General features: G+C 43.4%; 1 protein-coding gene across 5 annotated transcripts in view; it reads left to right on the top strand.

Annotated features, from left to right (window-relative positions):
- LOC119378978 (protein CASC3) overlaps positions 1-21,307 on the top strand; it is a 75,967-nt gene that overhangs the window by 8,202 nt on the left and 46,458 nt on the right. For all 5 annotated transcript variants that reach the window (XM_049411831.1, XM_037648099.2, XM_049411832.1 and 2 more), the window contains exons 3-6: positions 7,867-8,172; positions 10,009-10,175; positions 10,338-11,110; positions 15,471-15,598. In XM_049411831.1, the coding sequence (XP_049267788.1) occupies positions 7,867-8,172; positions 10,009-10,175; positions 10,338-11,110; positions 15,471-15,598 (1,374 nt within the window). The remainder of the gene's footprint in view (positions 1-7,866; positions 8,173-10,008; positions 10,176-10,337; positions 11,111-15,470; positions 15,599-21,307) is intronic.

Genomic DNA, 21,307 nt, shown 5'->3' with positions numbered 1-21,307 from the left:
AGCGGTCTCGTCGGAAAATTTTTACTTGAAGGCTTCTCTGCGTGTTGTAGCTGTGATTTCTATGACGATTTTGTCGCATTTTCTGCATAAAACCATTTTTGTGGCTCCATGATACTGAAGAAAGAGTTCTTGCTTGTACGTGTTATAACATGCAAATGACGAAAGAAATAACGCTGTTGTGGCTCGTATGTGTTATGTTTTTACTTAAAATGTACGAAGGAATGGTACGACACTGTCTAAACTTTGATGGGTAGTCCGCACAGCCCGAGCGTCCACAGCGCCGCGGAGGACCCAGTCTTGGGTTGTGATTAGTCCGCGGTGGCAGATTTGGTCACTCCTTAGTCAAAATGGCGGCGCCTGGTTCACCTGTGCGATATCGTGCAAGTATCTCGAAGACACGCGCTGTTACGGTGCCGAGGAGAATATTTAACCACTTTCACAATTACAGCTCATCTCACTGCGCAGTTGCACGGTGTCCCGAGACGCTCTTGCCGCTTTCGCTGCAGCGCTCGCCGCTAGCAGACGACAGGGCGCGGAAGGATACACTTAGATGTGCTCGCCCTCCTGATTGGTTGAGAAGGCCTGTAGCTTCCACAGTGCTGCACGGAACTTCTGGAACAGAGTATAGAAAGTGGATGCACCACACGACGAATACAGGACGGACTCTTCACGTGGTCTCTTTGTCCCTTATGGTGCACTCAGACGACGGACCGAATCTGGATTTGGAGGGGCAGACGGCGCGTCACATGACCTCACATCAGCGATTCTCCCTATCAATGCCTCGTCCGCGTGGTTCGCGGACGGATAATCTTAACCTGTTTTTAAATGCGAAGCATTTCTTAGCAAACTTCTGCGACTTTGAGCGTATCTATCTATCTATCTATCTAGCCGCCTACGACTTTGTGCTCTCCTGGTCGCTTGGTTAATCGAATGTACACCAAAATTGGTATGGCCTACCATGACTGTATGACGAACATAAATGACAAGCCATAACATGAAAATCATGACACGCATGTCATGTACAGCATGATTTACATGCCACGCTCATGGTGCGCTGGCGGCCGTTTCGCTAGCTTGATAAACACCAAAATTGGTATCTTGCGACGTGACTGTGTGACGAACATAAATGATACGAGTTAACATGAAAATCATGACACGCATGTCATGTACAGCATGACTTACGTGCCACGCTCATGGTGCACTGGTGGCCGTTTCGCTAGCTTTATATACACCAAAATTGGCATCTTGTGACGTGACTGTGTAACGAACATAAATAACACGAGTTAACATGAAAATCATGACACGTATGTCATGTACAGCATGACTTACGTGCCACGCTCATGGGGCGCTGGCGGCCGTTTCGCTAGCTTGATCTACCCCGGAATTGGTATTGCGCGACGTGACTGTGGGACGAACATAAAAACACGAGTTAACATGAAAATCATGACACGCATGTCATGTACAGCATGACTTACGTGCCACGCTCATGGGGCGCTGGTGGCCATTTCGCTAGCTTGATCTATCCTGAAATTGGTATTGTGCGACGTGACTGTGTGACGAACATAAAAAACACGAGTTAACATGAAAATCATGACACGCATGTCATGTACAGCATGACTTACGTGCCACGCTCATGGTGTGCTGGCGGCCGTTTCGCTAGCTTGATATACACCAAGATTGGTATCTTCCGACGTGACTGTGTGACGAACGGAACATAAATAACACGAGTTAACATGAAAATCATGACACGCATGTCATGTACAGCATGACTTACGTGCCACGCTCATGGGGCGCTGGCGGCCGTTTCGCTAGCTTGATCTATCCTGAAATTGGTATTGTGCGACGTGACTGTGTGACGAACATAAAAAACATGAGTTAACATGAAAATCATGACACGCATGTCATGTACAGCATGACTTACGTGCCACGCTCATGGGGCGCTGGCGGCCGTTTCGCTAGCTTGATCTACCCCGGAATTGGTATTGCGCGACGTGACTGTGTGACGAACATAAAAACACGAGTTAATATGAAAATCATGACATGCATGTCATGTGCAGCATGACTTATGTGCCACGCTCGTGGTGCGCTGGCGGCCGTTTCGCTAGCTTGACCTACGCCGAAATTGGTTTTGCGTGACGTGACGGTGTGACGAACATAAATAACACACGAGGTCAAATGAAAATCATGACACGTATGTCATGTACAGCATGACTTACGTGCCACGCTCATGGTGCACTGGTGGCCGTTTCGTTAGCTTTATATACACCAAAATTGGTATCTTGCGACGTGACTATGTGACGAACATAAATAACACGAGTTAACATGAGAATCAGGACACGCATGTCATGTACAGCATGACATACGTGCCACGCTCATGGGGCGCTGGCGGCCGTTTCGCTAGCTTGATATACACCAAAATTGGTATCTTGCGACGTGACTGTGTGACGAACATAAATAACACGAGTTAACATGAAAGTCATGACACACATGTGATGTACAGCATGACTTACGTACCACACTCATGGTGCGCTGGCGGCCGTTTCACTAGCTTGATCTACCCCGAAGTTGGTATTGCGCTACGTTACTGTGTGACGAACATAAATAATAGGAGTTAACATGAAAACCATGACACGCATTTTCCTTAGTGACATACAAGACAGTGTATGCAGCTCTTTGCTGGCTGCTTCACATTACATCGATTCCCACAATGCGTGGGATCTGCCGGCTTTTCACATCGGGATTCTGGCGGCGAAACTGAAGCTTTAGCAGGCAAACCAGCAGTGTATGGCAACCAACACACTTTTCCTCTGCTCGAGCTGTATGGCTGTCCCCGCAGTCGACCTCAGTTCTTTGCTTGCTGGCGCATGGATCAGTTTATTTCTGGGACTGTATTCTAAGAGGATCAGCTTTGAGATATCTCTTTCAATGTGCGCTGATTGGCAGGTTGGAGAATAGCGGGTAAGGGTTCGCTTTAATTGTTGCACACGTGGGATTCTACGGCAGGCAAAGTGGCACTGTCGCCGAAAGTGGTTGTCTCAGAACATGGCCCGTGTTTGAATACTGAAATTAAGGTCAAGATGCGAACCAAGAGATTGAAACATAATGTGCAGCAGTGCATTGTGTGCTGTCGATACCTGTTATCTGCAAAAGAAAAAAAAAACTGCCGATATTGCCACGCCCACTTCTTGTTTTATTTTGATGTATTCAGGTTTGATCAGCAAGGACGTTTATCAACGATCGACGCTGTCCGCAAAGCAGTGTTCGAGAAGCTTCGCGATTGTAGTAGATCGTTTTGTTAAGATTGCGCGCCGCCCGTGAATGTTCCAGCTTTGTCGAGAGATAATGCCGCCACCAGCGATATTGCTAGGAAAGTTCGATAGTGCCTGTATAAAAGCTGACTCGCTTGACCGCTTGTCAGTTTTTCGACTGTCGACGGTTTTGATGTGCAAACTATTAACAATTATACAGCATATCAAAGCTTGATATACTGATATACAGTATATCATATCTTGAACAGAAAGCTTTGATATGCTGTATAATTGTTAATAGTTTGCACATCAAAAAACTATTCCTACCTTTGTGAAGCTTATGTTTCCTAGTACCCGACTATGTGCCTAAAGCAAGATTTCGATTAGTAGTTCTTGCTCCATTGTTCCCGGAAACAATGCTAATTAATTTTAATTAACTTTGGAACTAATGGACATATTTGAAGAATAATTGCATATTTGGAATCAGCAAAGAAAACTAAACAAGGCTGTGCAGTTTCATTAAAATTGGCAAAGGGAATCTTGATGATTTTTAAAAACCCACTTCCCCCCTTAAGTCTATGGCACCCTCAAAGGACAATGTACTTCATTTTTACTGATTAGGAACTACGTAGTCCCTAGTAGGCACCGTCAAAACATGTGATGTCACGGCGAATGGTGCGGAAACTTCAAGGTGGCGTCGCCACCCACATTTTGTTTTTGCATGTTTTCTCGCTTACTAAGCGTCTTCTCGTAGCAAGCGTAGTGTTTTTGGTATCGTGAAAGAGTACTTTACTAATATGAGAAAAATCGTTTTGCTCTTTAGTGTCCCTTTAAAGGTGGAGGGTTTAATGTGGAGGGTCTAAGATAGGCAAGTGCTTTTCTTTCCTTTGACATTCCATATTTTGCTTTGCCAATGGAGCACCATGTTCATGCTTTCCACTGATCGCATCTGGCGCAGCGCAGTTTTTTTGGCAGCAGCGTGCGTGAAGCAAGCGCTCATAGATCCCTTATAGAGTTTTCATCTTGCTTCCATCTTCGCCGTGTTATCAGCGCCTAGCTGCGATGTGAACAGAGGGCGAATAGAATAGCGAAGCTCTAGTACACGTGCGTTCAAGTCACCTGAGAGGTGTTGCTGTTTCGAACTCAATCGGTCTGAGGACGCCAAAACAAGCTCTCACTGCACCATCTCTCACAACGAGCATCTCGGGTGCGCGCGCACCTGTTCTGTAGCCCCTCGTTCGTGGCCGCTGCAGTGACTAAATAATTTCAAAACTAACGTCGTCAGTGCCACTGACACCTTTTTCGGTACTGCTGGCCTTTTAACAAAAAGAAATTCAATCCTGCCAGCATTTTATACACTTGCTGGGCAAGAAGTACAATTGCCAATCTTTTGCCTAAGGGTCTCATTAGAGGGGCCGTAACTATTAGTGCAACGAAATTATGCAATATGTTTTCAATGATTGTGAAAGCTGATGTGGAGAATAAGTGGAAAGAGTTTATGAAATATAAAAAATGGGGGTTTTTTAATTGTCATCAGAAATTTCCATTATTGGTGTTTTCTTGAACTTAGCCTGATCATATCTCTTTACTGAAAAGTTATATAAATATAAGATTCGGCAGTTTGGTAGATAAGCATGCGTAGGATGTATTGCATAATTTTTGGTGCTCTGCCACAAGGCTTTTTGAGATAAAGACCTTCAAAGTAAAGAAAACGTTTCCTGGGCCAGTTTTGAGGTTTTTTTATAAAAACATTTACACAAACATAAAAACTAAAAATACCTGAGCAGAAGCAAAAACATGCATATATTTAGTTAAAGAAATTTCAGCTACCTAACTTTAATGTATTTTGTGCACATTTTATTTTTATCTTCCAACATGTTGCTGTTATTCAGTACTAGTACGGCGATCTGGGCGAGTTGGTATATTAACATCTTCGGGTAAGCGTGCAGCATGACACAAAGGATGAGAAACGGACAACACGTGTTGTCAGTTTCTCGTCCTTTGTCTCTGCCGCGCTTTACGTTTACCCGAAGATGTTGTGCAGTACGATATTTGTGCAAGGTTGTATTGCATGGCAGCTGTTAACACTGTGTCACAATTCCGTGTGCCGTTTCACACGCTAGATAGAGTTAGTTGCGTCTGGCGACTTGTCGTTCTCGGAGCTCTCCCAAACCGAAACTGAGACTGGTTGGTAATAAACAGACTTAATTATCTGTCACATGCTCAAGCAAGCGTTGTTTCATGTTATGACTAATAGGCCCCCAGCAACATATTGCTACAAAAAAACACCAAACCAGAATTTTTGTGTCAATACCCCCTTAATACAGTGGCTTTAGCCCTTTCGGCCCTGGCGGTGTCAATTGACACCATGACACAACATTTCCCCTAGCACCTCGGAAATGAAACCAAAACTCGCCATTCTTGGGGGATTACTTCTTCAATGATTCCCACAGCGTTTGACACCAAAATGGTGACATGCTTGCGGAACTGGGAGCCGTAGTGAAGAAGAAGCTTGACCGAAGTCATGGGTGACGCCGAGGCGGGTACGCTGAGGCGGCTAAGCGCAATTTTCGGGTCGACGTCCCGAAGCTGTTTCAATGAGTATCACATTGAAAAATGAGACGTAGTTCACATTTTGTGTACTCTAGTGAATAGCGGGAAAAAAAGGTGCCATTTTTCTCAATTCACAACCGCTGAGCCCTGATGACCTAATTTTATGTCATGTCTGTAAATCCATTAATAATTGCACCACTGGCTCAATTTTTCGTTTGTGGTCTTCTGAGGCCATACCTATTAGGAAAACAAACACAAAAAATGTCCCCGACCAAAACAAAAAATCCAGGGCTGAAAGGGTTAGGCATCCTGCCTAATCTGCCCTAGTCACTTAAAATTATCACTTGTTGAGCAACCTTCGATGAATTTGTGCCTTTCACACTGCCCATGTCAGTCGTTGGGAGCATGTGGATGAGACTTGCACCATCATTGGTGTCCTTGAGGGCTCATTCTATGTAGTGCTACACAGTGTAGCTTCATTTAACCAGACATTAAGGGGGGACGAGGGTCTTAATATAGCAAAAGATCGCAAAAATTGTCAACTTTTGTAAATCACTATTTCAAGTATTTGTAGTCCAAATTGTGCTCTGAAAAAATACTATGTTGCGGCAAAATGGCCTTTTTTTTTTACATGCTTAAAAGATTAAATTTTAAATGTTTTAAAATCTTGAAACGCGATTTTCTGAGCTTTGTTATTTTTGTGAAGTGAATCTGCCTTACGGAAGTTTTGAGGAGGTTTCTATGAACATATTTAAACAAACTTGGTATCATTTTTTTCAGCAGCACCTGAACTACAGGCTAAAGCTTTTCTGTTTTTCTGAACGTTGATGCAGTTGTAATTATTTGATAAGTACCAGCTAATTACTGGAAGCTAACTTTTACCTTCCAAGTTTGAAAATTATTTCTGATCAAAGAAACAGCTGTTTTGACATATAATTTGCTTTAGCCTGTGAGGTGGACCTTTTAGTAGAACCACGTAGTCCTGAAAAGTAACTTTTTGTATTCTAAGTTACTATAATGACCCCTAAGGAATTACGTAATTACAATGAGGAAATTTGTCATAACTTCCTTTATAAATTAAATATTTGAAATATGTTTGCAGATTTGAAATCTCCATTCAATGATACACATGCATGCCAGTTTTCATTAAGATAGGATAATAAATAAAAAAATTTTCAAGACCCTCAGAGAGACTGAGCTCCTAATCGTATCGCGACCACGATCAGCGACATGTGAGGTCTGAGGCATTTGGGTTTCGCGGCTAGCTGTTCAGAATAGCTGCCGTACTCGCAGTGAAAGTATAGTTGACAGCTTTTTGACTCATCTGTTGCCTGCACTCATTGGGAATCGGGGTGTAAAGGTATGTGAGAATAGTGTGTAGAGGCCTGGGAGTGGTGTGTGCGCATGTTTGAGTGGCTGCAATGATAATTATGTGACGCAGGTAATATACTTCAATAGGGTGCTTGTTTGCTAAACTTGAGTTCCTGTCACATTTTTCTTGCCCATATTTGTAGTGCCCTGAGATGTAAAGAGATGCTAATGAGAAAAATTATTTCCTTTAGTAATTTACCCTTCCATGATATCAAAAACACCACCCTTGCAACGAGAAGGCTTTTCATAATGTAGAAAAAGCACAGGCGGAAAAGACAGGTGGCGACGTTGCCTTGAAGTTCCTGCACCATCTTGGCATGACATGACACAGTGTCTGTTAGGGCCTATATAATTCTTCATTGGTAAAAAGGATTACATTGCATTCTAAGGTAGCTGGCAAGTTTTGGAATCTTTTATTTCGTCAATTTGGCCAAAATATTAAATACTCTCAAGTCTGTGATGTCACACTAACATACCGATCGGAATGTTTCAGTGCAAAATTCAAAAAATGAAACTTTTACGTTCATTTTCTCTTTTAAAAATGAAGCTACGATTGCAGAATTAACAACAGACTTGCCTGAAGATATTATCCAGTCTAAACTTTTTCACTTCTGTGTGCCTTTAATACTGCACACAAGCTCACATTTTTTAGCCTGTGTTGGGCTTCCTTGCATGTTTATCTGTTCCTGTCCAGGAGGATCGAGAAGGCTCAAGTACCGTGTCTACGGCTGGTGAGGCGGCTACTGGCACAGACTTGGAAGGTGGCCATGAGGCCACTGCTGACTCGCTAGACAGTCCAGGCCACATCGAAGTTGGCTCCGATCAAGAGGACTTCGATGAGGAACTTGAATTGCACCCACGATTACACAGGGATGACCTAGATGATAGTGGCATTAACGATGGCACACGTGGCCTGGAAGATGAACTGGAGGATGGTCTTGACGAGGAAGAAGACGACGAGGATTGTCTCAAAGGAGAGAGGCAGCAGGGTGATGGAGAGGTATGCTTAGATTTGTTTGTGGTTGGGGCTAACAGTGTACATGAGCACATGCTTCCTAGTGGGAGGTGTACCTGATAGACCCATGGGTGTGTGTCCTTTAGTGCTGATCTGGACTGCTTGGTACACTTTACTGCACGTGAAATAGTGCAGGGACTGGATGAACAAAAGCCCTGTACTCTGTAGTTCAACAAAAATTTTTAAATTCACTGATGTTATTTGTGTGCCAAGTGTGTTCAGAATCCTGCTACTTTAAACTGAATATTATAAATCTGCATCTAGCGTGGTTTGAAAGGGTTGATTAGGCCAACGAAAATTGAATGTCCTGAAGCGCCACTTCTCTGCATCAATCATTGAAAGTGACCTGTGGTGGGTGAACAGCTGCATTGGTGGCACACTGGACCTTGCCAAGCCTGGGAGCTACATTGGGCGCAACTCACTAGCTTTCGTTGTAGCGCATCCTCTGGAGTATCCGGCGACGTCGTGGCCGACAGTGCAGTGTGCGACAGGAGTTGGAGTGCTTAAACCATGTTCTCTTGTGCTTGGGAGGCAATTTTTTTTTTTTCAGTAATTTTTCACCCCAAAGCATGCAGTTAACTTTTCTGTACTGCTGGCATTGTAAAAAGCAGTGAAGTTTGCTTTACGGGTGAAGTTAGTTTTTTTTTAATGCCCAGTTATTCTGACATGTTTGTGGACCTGTGCCAACAAAAGAAATTGGTGAATGACTGCATTCATCATCAATATTCACACTTGGTATGCTAATTTTGCAATCAGAGTTCGGAGTATCTGTACTATAATGAACCCATGAGATAATGGGTCATTCCACGCCAAGCATCCCAACCATTTTGGCAACCATCTCAAATTCATTCTAAAAAAAATCGTGCTGATTTCTTGCATTGAAAACAGTGAATTACTGGAATATTTTGGAGAGAAAAAAATTTTTGGTCACATGGGAGCCTTCCAAAAGGACGTTTATGGGATGCACTTAATAAAATAGTATTTCCGGCAAGCTAATGAAGTGATGTTGATGTAACTGTAAAAATAATGACTTATGTATATCGATTCTTCGAGAGCTTTTCGCACGAGCAAAATTGAATAAAGAATGCGCTTCATGCCGCTTGAGTTACGTCGGCTAAAAGCTGGTGGAGATACAAAATTTCAAAAAAAAATATTTCTCAAGTTCAAAAAATAATACCCTTTTGTAACTTTGCCAATGTTTACCTAATACATAGAGCTTTCAAATGAAGTATCGTGCATATTTTTAGTCCGACCACCAAGGCAAGTTTTTTGACGCTGAATACAGAGCTTTTCTCAAAAAAAGTGATATTCGCAATTTTTTTTTTCAGACGATCTGCTGCACCTTCAGCGACTAAATTATTTTTCTTTGGTAGTATGTCGAACAGGCCACCAGTATATAATTCATTTCTACCCTTCGAGTTTGCCTTGTTCCTGGAAAAAAATATCAAAATTTGCAACTTTATTCAATTTTGCTCGTGCAAAAAGCTCTCGAAGAATCGATATACATAAATAAGTCATTATTTTTAGTTACATCACTTCATTAGCTTGCCGGAAATACCATTTTATTAAGTGCATCCCATAAACGTCCTTTGAAGAAAATTGTTGTTTGATGCCCTTTAGCTCAGTCGGCGCAAAACTACGGACTCTCACAAATAGGCGGGAAAATTTTTCGCAACATAAGTAAACGAGCAGAACGAGTTTCGAACTTCAAGAAAAACGTGGAAATTTTTTCAGCCATATTTGTGATGGTCGGAAAAACTCTGGATGATTTGGCATGGAATGACCCAAAATCAAACGCACCTGATGTTTTTTCTTTTTCAGGAGAGCGTTGATCCCTCTGATCTCCAAGATAAAGTTCTGGACTTTGATGAAGACAAGCGCAACCCTCAGTACATCCCCAAGAAAGGTGCATTTTACCAACATGATGACCGCATGGTAGGAGATGAAGATTCATCTGAAGTACCAGAAGAAAAAAATGAAGATGACAAGTGAGTGCCATATATTTTGAGGGTGTGTGACAGGTTATTTTTGCAAGGTCCTTTCATTGCTCAGTCTACAAGTCCTTAAAGGCTTTCGCTATTTCACTGTGTAATCAGTTGTAGGTGCAACTGTTGCCATATTTTGCAAGTCGTGTTCCTTTTCTATGGCAGGGGGGCTCGCCGACAGAAGAAGCTTTGGCATGATGAAGGTGTTTGGGGCCATGACATGTACCGTGAGGAGGAGCAGGGTCCCAAAACAAGTGCGGAGCTTGTGAGCATATATGGCTACGATATTCGTACAGAACTGATGCCTCCTAGAGCTCGGAGACGGCGACGTTATGGCCGTGGCCCCAACAAGTACCAGCGCAACTGGGAAGATGAAGAGGCTTACACCCCCCGGTCAGGGTCAGGACGTGGTGGAGGAGCACGTGGTGGTCGCAGGACCAGAGGTGGAAGCCACATTGGGAACCCCCCATTCCATGATGAGGACTTCCCCGACCTGCACTCGAAGCCTTCGAACTCTGAAAATACTGCCTCCGTGCAGCAGGACAGGGCAGAAGTGAAGCCGTCAGCCAGGCCTGCAGTGTTCAAAGGTTCCGACTCGACAGAAAGCAGCAGTTCTCAACAGGAGGAATGGGACCACACAGTCAAAGGCTCCGGAATGACCCACCGGGGTTGGGGCAAGCGTCCTTCTCAACCTCCTAGGAGAGTACCAGATGCACTGCCAAGGCAGCAGGACTGCGAAGTCAAGGAGAATGCAACTTTAGGGCATCGTGTCAACAGGCCTGCACCACGGTCGCCAGTGAAGGCTGTTGAAGCACCTCAAATTTCACTCTCTACTGGCAGAAGTCGAGCTATGCGGCATCTGCTGACCGAGCATGAACGAAGCAAAAGGGATTACGAGGCACTCGAGAAATTTGCTGCTAAAGGAGAGCTTCAGGACGGTGAGACAAATTATATGTATTGCATGTGAAATGCGATTTTCATGGGTTTCTTAATGTGGCCCCGAACCCAAATTTTACTGGCAGAGTTTTGCATTTCAGTGCGTTCCTTGTATCATCCCAAGGCAATTGCAGGAAGAATAACTAAAATTTACTCGCTATTCATAATGGTAGCAGTTTTTTTTTTATGCAATCACATTGACCTGGCCGGTTCAGACTATGTTGTTGTATGCACACTCTTGGTTTCGTATCGTATTGCTTTGTTTGAGGAACATTTGTACAAATGTGGCATTTTTGCAAAGTCTGCATTAAGCGTAACCGAGAAAAACACAGTTGTTTGCCAGTGTCAACATTGTCGAGCTTACTCCCATAATATTTTTGTCAGTGCACTCATGTCGCCGAAATGCCTCAAAGCTGTATTGCAGTTAAAATGTATATAGCCTACTATCGTTGGTATTCAGTGGTAAAATTTGGGTTTGGCTCTTTTAGATATGTCACACAGTAATTGGCTCATTTTTATTTATTTTATTTATTTATTTATTATTGATTGTTTTGATTTATTTATGATTTATTTATTTATCAGGGGTGGAATTCCTGCTCCATTTACACCATTTGAGTTTACCTGTGCCATGCAGGAAATTTTGCTACAGATAAGGGCACTTGGATTAGTTTCAATTCATTGGCAAGCTCTTCTTCTTTTTTTTTTTTTCTTCCTAGGTCACTTTTGTCTGGCTACAATATGCAATATGGCTTTAGGCTTTATTTTTTCTTTCTTTTTCAAAACACTAGTGCTGTTGATGTTGGCGGCGACTGTAATTGTGCACTGGGAAGCTCCTGGACTGAGAAAGTGACCGAAAGTACTGTTCTTTTTGTAATTCTTGTGTAACCTAAATGAAGCATGCTGTTGTGAAGGCACAAGGGCTGTTCTGTCTGCACTAGCTAGCTTGTGTCAGCAGCATGCATGTTCTCTTCCCACACGCATGTTTTCATTATTTGCCTTTGTCACATGTATTTACAGACCTGGTACTTTTTTTTTTCCTGGCTGAACTTATCTAAACAACCCCAGTTGTCTTTGCCTATCAGTTTATCCTTAGACAAAACAAAATACAACTTTGTAAGTTATTATTTAATGTTGTTGATAGACCACGGCCGGTACACATATCGCACAAGGCGTGGCCCACTGCATTGTGCCAAAACGGCATCTCTGGCCTATTCCTCCACGCACCCACTGTGGCACCACTGCTAGGGGGACACCTACTGTCTGAGAAGCACTTCCACAGCTATGTTTGTACACGTGACACTGACTCCAATCAAGCTGTAAATAAGTTTTATAGTTGCACGTTACCGGTAGAATATTTCACCCATTAGAAGTGCCGATTACGCCACATATGTGAACAGGTTGCCACAAATGGGGAAATCTCTTGTAGAGTGGGCCTCAAAACTCTCAGAGATGGTTGCCCGTGTGACTCGGTCGTGGGATGTCTGAGCAGATAACGCACTTCCATCGAGAGGTTCTGCCTGAGACATTTTATTGGTATTTTTGTTTACTTCACAGGGAACATATCCGTCCGCTAATTGAAAAATGCAGGAAAGACTTGGATCCAGTTTTCCCAGTATTGCAACAACTCACCTGAAATCATAACTGCTTGTTATTATGGAATATTGTCAGTAGACTTACATTTGTCATCAAGACGAAGTATTGAATGATGCAGGCATGTTTCTTAGGACATCCGAGGGGCCGGGGCTCTGTTTTCCCTGCAGTCCAACCTTTACTCTGTCCCTCCACTCTCTTGCCAGTGTTACTGATAGGCATGCACCTGCCAACAGCTCCTCTCACCTTGCACCCCCCCTCCCTCACACACACACACACACACACACACACACACACACACACACACACACACACACATTTTTGGCTACGTGCCTGTATGTACAGGGGTGTTCAAAAGTTACCAGGCCTCGCTACCGTAGGAATACATTGGATAGTGGCCTGGGAACTTTTGAACACCCATGTACATTCTTAAGTCATCAATCGGAAACAAAAAATCATTATACATGAGGCTGTGGAAAGTGAGTACAACTGTAGCTGACAAGAGTGAAAAATGGTTCAGTTCATAGCTTTGCACTTTTGTTGCGATTTCATGAAAAACAAGGAAGCATCTATGTACAAACTGAGAACCCTCCTTGAGAGAGTTTGCATAGTGTGCTGCATTGATCACTTTATTATGATGGTTTGAGCACCAGCGACAGAATTAAACTACGGTGTGGCTATGTCATCGGCCTCATACATACTAGGATGTCTTTAGTCTCATATCATGCACTACATTTACTTTAATATCTCAATTATTAAAACGCCGCTGTCCATAATACAGTCGAACCCGGATATATCAAACTCGAAGGCGATCGCGAATTAGTTCGATATATGAAAAAATCGATAAAAAATACAGGCCCCGAGACCTTACCAGTGGCGGACGAACACCTACAATCGGCGCATTCAAGGATGACAACTGATTCCACACACACGATGCAACAGAATGTTTTATTTGCGCTAAAAAAAATCGCTTGTCTTGGCCTGCTTCTTCGTTTTCGAAATGAAGTTGAAGACGCTGGCCTTGATCTTATCGAGGCTGTCCAGGTGCGACAGCCCGGTTTACTCCATGTCGCCGCAAAAACTGCGAATCGAGCTGAACGCTGCCGCCACTTCAGCGGCGGAGTACGCGCGTGTAGCCGCCGCCTCGTATAGACGATCTTCGTTGCCACTTGAGCTGTCGGCCTCGGCATCCTGGGTCCCTGCGACCGCAGCTACAATGTCCTCGTCAGCGAGGCTCGCAAATGCCTGAACATTGCAGTCCGTTGCCTCAAAATCGTCCGCAGACACTTCGGGTGGAACGGCAGCCGGGAAGGGGGACGACAGGGACGTCTATGCGCTTGTCGTCGCCATCTTCACTGGTTTCCGCAAGTTCCACCGTCACGAAGCCTGCCTTCCGGAAGCAGTTGGCCACTGTGTCCGTCTTCATGTCTCGCCAGGCGCCTGTCACCATTTGAATGGCACCAAGCAGGTCAACCTTAAGCCCACCTTGAAGGACTTTATGATGCCCTGGTCGAGCAGTTGCAGCTTCGCTGTCGTGTTGGCCAGCAGAAACTTCAGCTCGATGTTTTTGAGCTCGCAGGGGAGCACACACGCAAAAGAGGAATGCGGTGGTATGCGACAACTCACGGAAGTGAACTCCGCCAACAAAGCACTCGCGATCAGTCGCGATGGTGGCGATGGCTACCCGGGTGCCCGGGCTACCTGCGAGGGCAGCAGCGATGTACGAAAGGCGTGAGCTGTGGTTGGCTGAGCAAATACGAAAGGGGCGGGCTGTGGTTGGCTGATCAAAACTAATAAAACAGCAACAAAGAAAAAGAAAACGCGAAAGGAGGAGGCCGCCGGCTCCTTCATTCCTGCCCTCTGAGCAGACGGTAACGCGGAGAGCGTAGGAGAAAGAGAGAAAAGAAAAAAAGAAAAAAAGAAAGCCGTTCCACAAGTTGGAGAACGCACCCAGCAGGAGTGCAGTCCAAGCCCTCTCGCCCTCACGTTTTTCTAGCGTTTCGGGTGTCTGCTGAGGGGCGGTGCCACGAAGGTCGCGGGGCTCAGCGAGTGCTGAAGCGCGCCTTCCAGCTCGTGCGGCGTTCGATATATCCGATGGCGGGTAAAAATACCATTCGATATACATGTGCGAATTTCTATACTCTTACAAAGGATTTTCAAGGGGATAATTTACGAGTTCGATATAGCCAAAAATTTGATATATATGGGTTCGATATATCTGTGTTCGACTGTAATGCCTAGTCTTTGTTTGTGTCGAGCTATGCTCTGGTGACGACACAAATAGAAGTCGTAGTCTGCGTGTCGTACTCGGAAGAGACACCCAAGCACCGAGCTGGCAAAAATGGCTTCTTTTTTCGTGCTGCGCCTCTCGAGCAGATCGGTTGTCTTCATTGTCGTCGCCATCGCATGGCTAGACACAAATAGGGATGTGGCAATATTGACGTGTCAGACGTTAGCATTTATTAATCCAACAGTGCAGCCTAAATTGTTATTGTTTGTTGATGCAGAATGAAGTCATTTCCTGATGTGCATTTACTGTGGAACTCATGTTAGCTATACTATATTGTAACTTGAGAAATATGTGTCTTCAAATTGTATATTCCACTTCAGAAATGGCTTTTGCTTCATTTGCACAGTGTGCTTTTTGCTTTTTAGAAATCCTATTGTTCTCCAACGTTAAAAAATTGCTTTGCATCATTTACTTTTTTTCTCAAGCAATTTCAGTGCAGGAATGCTTCGTGAATAATCAAGTTTGAATTCATACCATTTAAGGTGATAAAGCGGATTTGAAGAGGAGTACAGCAGCTGCAGTGACACAAAGGGGAGGTCCAGTAGGTAGCACAGAATCTGCAGCCAAACCAAGGCGCTACTCTTCATTACGACAACGGCCCCTTGCAGAGGTATGGATGAAGCATTTGATAGAGGTCACATTCAGTAACACTGATAGTTGGGCAAGTTGGTATGGGTTCATGATTAAGGGGAGATGCGGGTAGAAAAACGCGAGTTTTCTAAAAAATTATCGATTTTTTGTTTTCACCTGTTTTGTTACGATTAGTACCTCTACTGTTCTGAAAAAAAAAAATCAATGCCGAGACTCAACTGGAAACGCTTTAAAATTGCGTCTAAAGAGCACAAGGTGGCTGTCAAAAGGCCGAAAGTGTGTCATCTTCGAGCACTTTGCCGCCGATAATGCGCCGCCGCTCGCCATTGTCGACCGCATGAGGCGAAGAGCCGAGCCTCACTGTTCAAATAACGACGGTTTCCCGCGCTGCTGCAGCGCAAGAAATAATAAAGAAACGCACGCTTTTGCCGCCTTTTTCGAGCGCCACGACTGGCTTTAAATCACGTGGTGCGGATCGGGAGCCGCCATTGGCCGCTGCGCGCCTGTGTGTGCTGTGAAGCCTACTTGCAGGATCCGTGTCTCGTTGAGCAGCGCAGCTGAACAACGCTTTTCTCGAGTGCTTATCCGTTATGGATGAAGAAAGCCGTAGGAAGCGCGGTCACCGGCCCGTGAAGTTTCACGCGGCGCACAAATTTCGAGGACGCCGGCGCAAATCAAAGCCGAACACTCAAACCACGAAAACAGCGTCTGCTGCCGCAAGGCGTAGTGGCAGTGACGCTGATGCGTCCGACGAGTTTGCCGCGGCATTCGAATATGTGAGTGCCTCCCAGAAAAAGATCGGACTCTTCGAAGACGAAGAAAAATCACAGGACGACGAGTCTTCGTTGATTGCTGATATGACAGCACTGAACATGTTGGTTTAGTCGAGGGCACTCCAGTTTTGAACGTGTTCTGGAAGAGCTTGGCGTGCTCCCGCCTCATGATCTGGTTGCTCTTGGCACATCACGGGACAGCACACGCCAGAAAAAAATGTCTCAAAAACTAACAGGAGAAGCAAGGGCTCGTCGGCGTGCGCTGAAGAAAAAATCTCTTGTCGAGGAGTCAGTTAGAAAGAGCTGTGAGGGCCAAACCTATGGTGCTGGCGCATTTTAATGGCAGTGGCCACTACAAGGAGGATTGCACTTCCTTGTGTACAAATTTAGTCGCATTCAATGACATCTTTGATAAATAAACATGCAATTTAGACTTTAAAACTCGTTTTTCTCAAAACGCAAATTTTGCCATTTTTGTCAATGTGCCCCTCCTTTTTCGGGTACTTCTGGTGTTCAGATCTGCATGAAATTTTTCCCAAATTTTTTCCAAAGTACGTTAAATGCAATTATCTTGTTTAAGTTTCAATATTCTTATTATATAATAAAAAAAAAGTTATGTAAACTTTTACTAGGGTAGGAGAAATATGAACTTCCCACGTTAAAATTTTTCACGTCTAGTACATATTTTGTGTGGACTTCCTAATTAGTTATTTGCATTTCACACTTTATTTGAAACATTATGAACTATCAATTGTAAAAAATTATTGAAGTTTAGGTCTGAAAAGAGGGGGGGGGGGGCAAAAGGCTTAAGTTTTTCACTTTGTCATGTTGCAGAACTGAAAGTATGCAACTTGCAAGAAATCTAATTATATATTTGAAATCAGCATAAAAAGTTCTATAAGCAGCTCAAGTTTCATTGCTCTAGGGTGAATATTAAAGAAAAAGTGTCTTCGAGTAGCATCTCCCCTTAAACACGGCACGACTGACACAAGATACAAATGAAGAATACACGAGGACAGGCACCCGTCCTCGTCTATTCTTCGTTTGTATCTCGTGTCAGTCGCGCCGTGTTTAATCATGCTTTGATAAAGGGTTATGATTTTATTATTCTTGCTTGCTTGAGCAGGTATTTTCCCAGAACACTCCTACATGCATGAACAGCCAAAGACCACTTAGCAGTGTGTAGGGCAGGGGTTTAAAACTCGTGGCCCATATAACCCTGTATAGTACAGTGGTGCTACCACTGTGCCATTTCCACCAAACTGCACCGAAACACAAACACTGCTACATCCTGCTACATTTAGGTAACCAAATATCAGTCTTGGGCAGTAACTAGTTACTACTAATGCGTTACCAGTAACTAGTTAATTTTTTCAGTAACTTGTGACTATAACTAGCTACTTTTAAGTTAGAGGAACTTGTAATTGTAACACTATCACTTTTTTCCACAGTATCTATAATGGAAAATACTGTTACAGTTACTTCTGTTGTTATAAAAAATTATCCAACAGCAGCACTTGTTAAAGGCCGACGTTAAACACTTTCCACTTTTTCGAACTTTATTCTTTACCATATCCTCTCCACCTTTCAACCTTCCACAATAGGATTCCCCTCGCAGTTTAGGAGAGGAGGTCGCTAAGAGGATTATCTTCCCTGCAGAAGACAGAGGTTGAAGGTTGGTCTTTAATGCAACTTCAAGTTCACTTGTTAAAAAAATGTAAATCAGTCATGTTACAACTGAAGAGTTTGCTAAGTTCACATCGTTTTTTTTTTTTTTGCATATATATCCTTTTTGTCACTTGAGCTTATAGCTCTGTTCTTGGTGTGCCAGTGGTGCATTAGGACGCCAAGTTTATAGTCTCCTTCATCCGGAGCTCCAAGGTAATCGTGTTTGACAGGCAGCTAGAAAGCAGCAGCGCGCGAAACAGCTCAGAGCCAGAAATGCCATGAACTAATGAAACAATTTTTAAAACCATTTTGGAACTGGTTGTAAAGGTTTCTCCAACTTAAGACAACAATTATTAACTAAATGCTATAGAAGTCTCACCTCTAATGCAGGTGGCGTCTTTAGTATACACTGTCAACAACAACAAAAAAAAAACATTGTGAGGAGGTCGACCAGTCCACTAGTCATACATGTCCTTATAAACGTCCAGTATGACGCCGTGGTTGTTGCAAGCCGATGCGTCGCGGTGAAAGAACCACTATTTCAGGAGTTTTCAACCCCCCCCCCCCCTCTTCGTTAACGAGCCAGCGTCGTCCCATTGTTTAGGTCGGGATCTCAAACTCACCTCAGCTAGAGGGCTGCAGTCATGAAATTTAGTCCCGCAAGGGCCGGACAGTGAAGAACGTTGAAGCGGCGGGGGGTTCAACAAAATGTCACCTAATGCTGCCATTTGAAAGAATGCATTTATTATATCTCCTATATATAAAATTTCTGCAGGGGATTTTGCATCACGATTCGAGAAACGTCGATACTGATATCTTAAGTGACTTAAATCTGTACACCGATTCTGAAATATATTTTTTTCCCACAGTTATGTTTCAACACATGGTAACCGCATGGAGAGCCTCATGAAGAAGAATGCTTGAGACTAGTCCCATCTCTATAGACTAGTCCCATCTCTATAGACTACCTAAACTAAGCGTTATTAGTCGCAGTAGGCGAATAAATAATGCGTGTACCATCTAGCAAAGTCGCACATTTCTTTTTTTTTTTCATTGTGAAGCCACGGACCACTAGCAAAACATTTTGTCCGAGGGCCACGTGTTTGGGACCCCTGGTTTATGTAAAAGCTATGCCCTGTTCTCTAGCAGGGTTCGATAAGCTCCATATATAGAGGGTGTTGCATGGGTTGCAATAGCAACATCCCCTTTGTGCTCCTCGTTGATCCTTTCCTGCCCGTTCCGCCGATGTAAGTCGTGCCACGATCCCCGCTTTGTACTTGTAGATGACGCCACTCGGATCGTCCGCAGGTGTGCATTCTTTGGGTTTCGCGAACACATCTTAAAAAGGGTTTGTATGCCTGGCGGATGCAAAGGTTTTCGAACGGAGTCTGATACACCTGGAACATAGCGACTCGACGCAATGGACGTCGTCTTTACTCATGGCACACTTGCCGTTCCTCTTCGCGTGCACTTCTGGGTATCGTTAATAAACGTACCAAGATACTGCCGTCATTCCCATGAATCAACCACACGATTCAACTCCTAGTGTCCTAGGACATTTATTGATGCGACAAAACTAGGCGTACACAGTGATTGCTTGTATTGGGCCCCGTTAGGTTTCCTCCGTCTAAAGTTTTACAAAGTGCAATATCGACTACCCGCGTGCCTTCGTACATATTTATTAAGTAAATTCTATTATTTGGTTTCTGATCTATTGTTTTAAACTGTAACGGAAAAGTAACGACGTTACTTTTTCACAGTAACTGTAACTGTTACACGTTGCTTTTGGCAACTTGGTAAATGTAACAGAGTTACTTTTTTGGTTTAAGTAACTGTAACTGTAACACTTACTTTTTACTGGTAACGTGCCCATGACTGCCAAATAGAGCAAAATATGGCTTTGTTAAAACAAGGGTTTCAAATATGTGGAGCTTCCACATATTTTAAGGAAACATATTTGAAGGGTTTCTAAGAAAACTTCGTTTACTTCATTACAGCAGTTATTTTGCTGTATAATTGTGAGTGTATATAAGGCCAATTAAACTCTGAAGCTTACTTTGTCTTTCTATCAGTGCTGGATCTTTCTGGCAAAACTTTTTCGTTACCTTCCTCCTGTTAACACAGGCATTTACTTTGTGCATTCATTACACGGTTCATGCCTGTTTCGCATTTGGTGCATGTATTTGTAGTGAACCATTAACCGCACACACAGAAACTTCTATTACTAAGGCCTTGTATCAAAGCCAATCATATATTTGCCAACAAATGGTTCCTAACCATAAATTCTAACAGAAACTGTGGTTTTTGGCTTAGCATCTGGTTCACTTGAGCCATAGGGAGTGTTGCACTCAGTATGATCTACAACGTATGAGCATATCTCAAATCACTTGAGCATGGAGTTCATACTGAGCGCAATAGCACCAGTAAGTTCTGAAAAGTTATATTCTTTTTTAAATCCCTGGTTTTTTTTTACAAGCAAAGCACAATATGGTGATGAGGCACACTGTGGTGGGAAACTCCATTAACATTGATCATCTGGGGTTCTTCCATAGGCACTGAAACCTAAGGACATGAGTGTTGTTGCATTTGGCCCCATCGAAATGGTCTGGTCGCTATGGTCTTAAATTGAACCTGCAACCTTAAGCACAGCAGTACAATGCCATAGCCATTTAGATGCTGCAGCAGTTCATTTTAAAGAGAAACAGTGAATTGGTTTAGATTTATAAAGTGTGCTCGGAGAACTCTTATGTACTTTATTTCACCACCACAGGTTTATTATTAGAGGAGAAAACCAAGTTCAAAGTTTCATTTTTAAATTACACGCCAAACTTTGTAATTTGTGATGTAAAAGATTTCAAAAAGCATTTAACGTATTTTGGCGCCACTGGCTCGACGAAATTTCCACAAACTCGTTATGTCAACTCTCTGGCCCCCTCAGAGGACAATGTACTTCGATTTAACAGATTAGGAACTACGTAGGCCCAAGCAGGCGCTGTAAAAAATATGTGATGTCACGGCAAATGGTGCGGGAAGTCCAAGGTGGCGTCGCCCCCTGTATTTTCTTTTTGTGCGTTTTCTCGCTTATTAAGCGTCTTCTCGCAGCAAGCGTGGTGTTTTTGGTATCGTGGAAGACTACTTTACTAATGCGAGAAAAATTGTTTTGCTCTTTAGTGTTCCTTTAAGGCCTGAACATTTTTTCTTTGTCATGATAAAAAAATGTCTATGAATTGTTTTTTTTCTGTGTTTGGTATGTTTTGAAACAGCTGTTTTAAAAAAGGTTTTGTATC

Source organism: Rhipicephalus sanguineus, chromosome 1 (assembly GCF_013339695.2).
Source record: "Rhipicephalus sanguineus isolate Rsan-2018 chromosome 1, BIME_Rsan_1.4, whole genome shotgun sequence".
In the NCBI taxonomy this organism is placed as follows: Eukaryota; Metazoa; Arthropoda; class Arachnida; order Ixodida; family Ixodidae; genus Rhipicephalus; species Rhipicephalus sanguineus.
The sequence above is the reverse complement of the archived record's forward strand: the minus strand, read 5'-3'. Positions and strand labels throughout refer to the sequence as shown.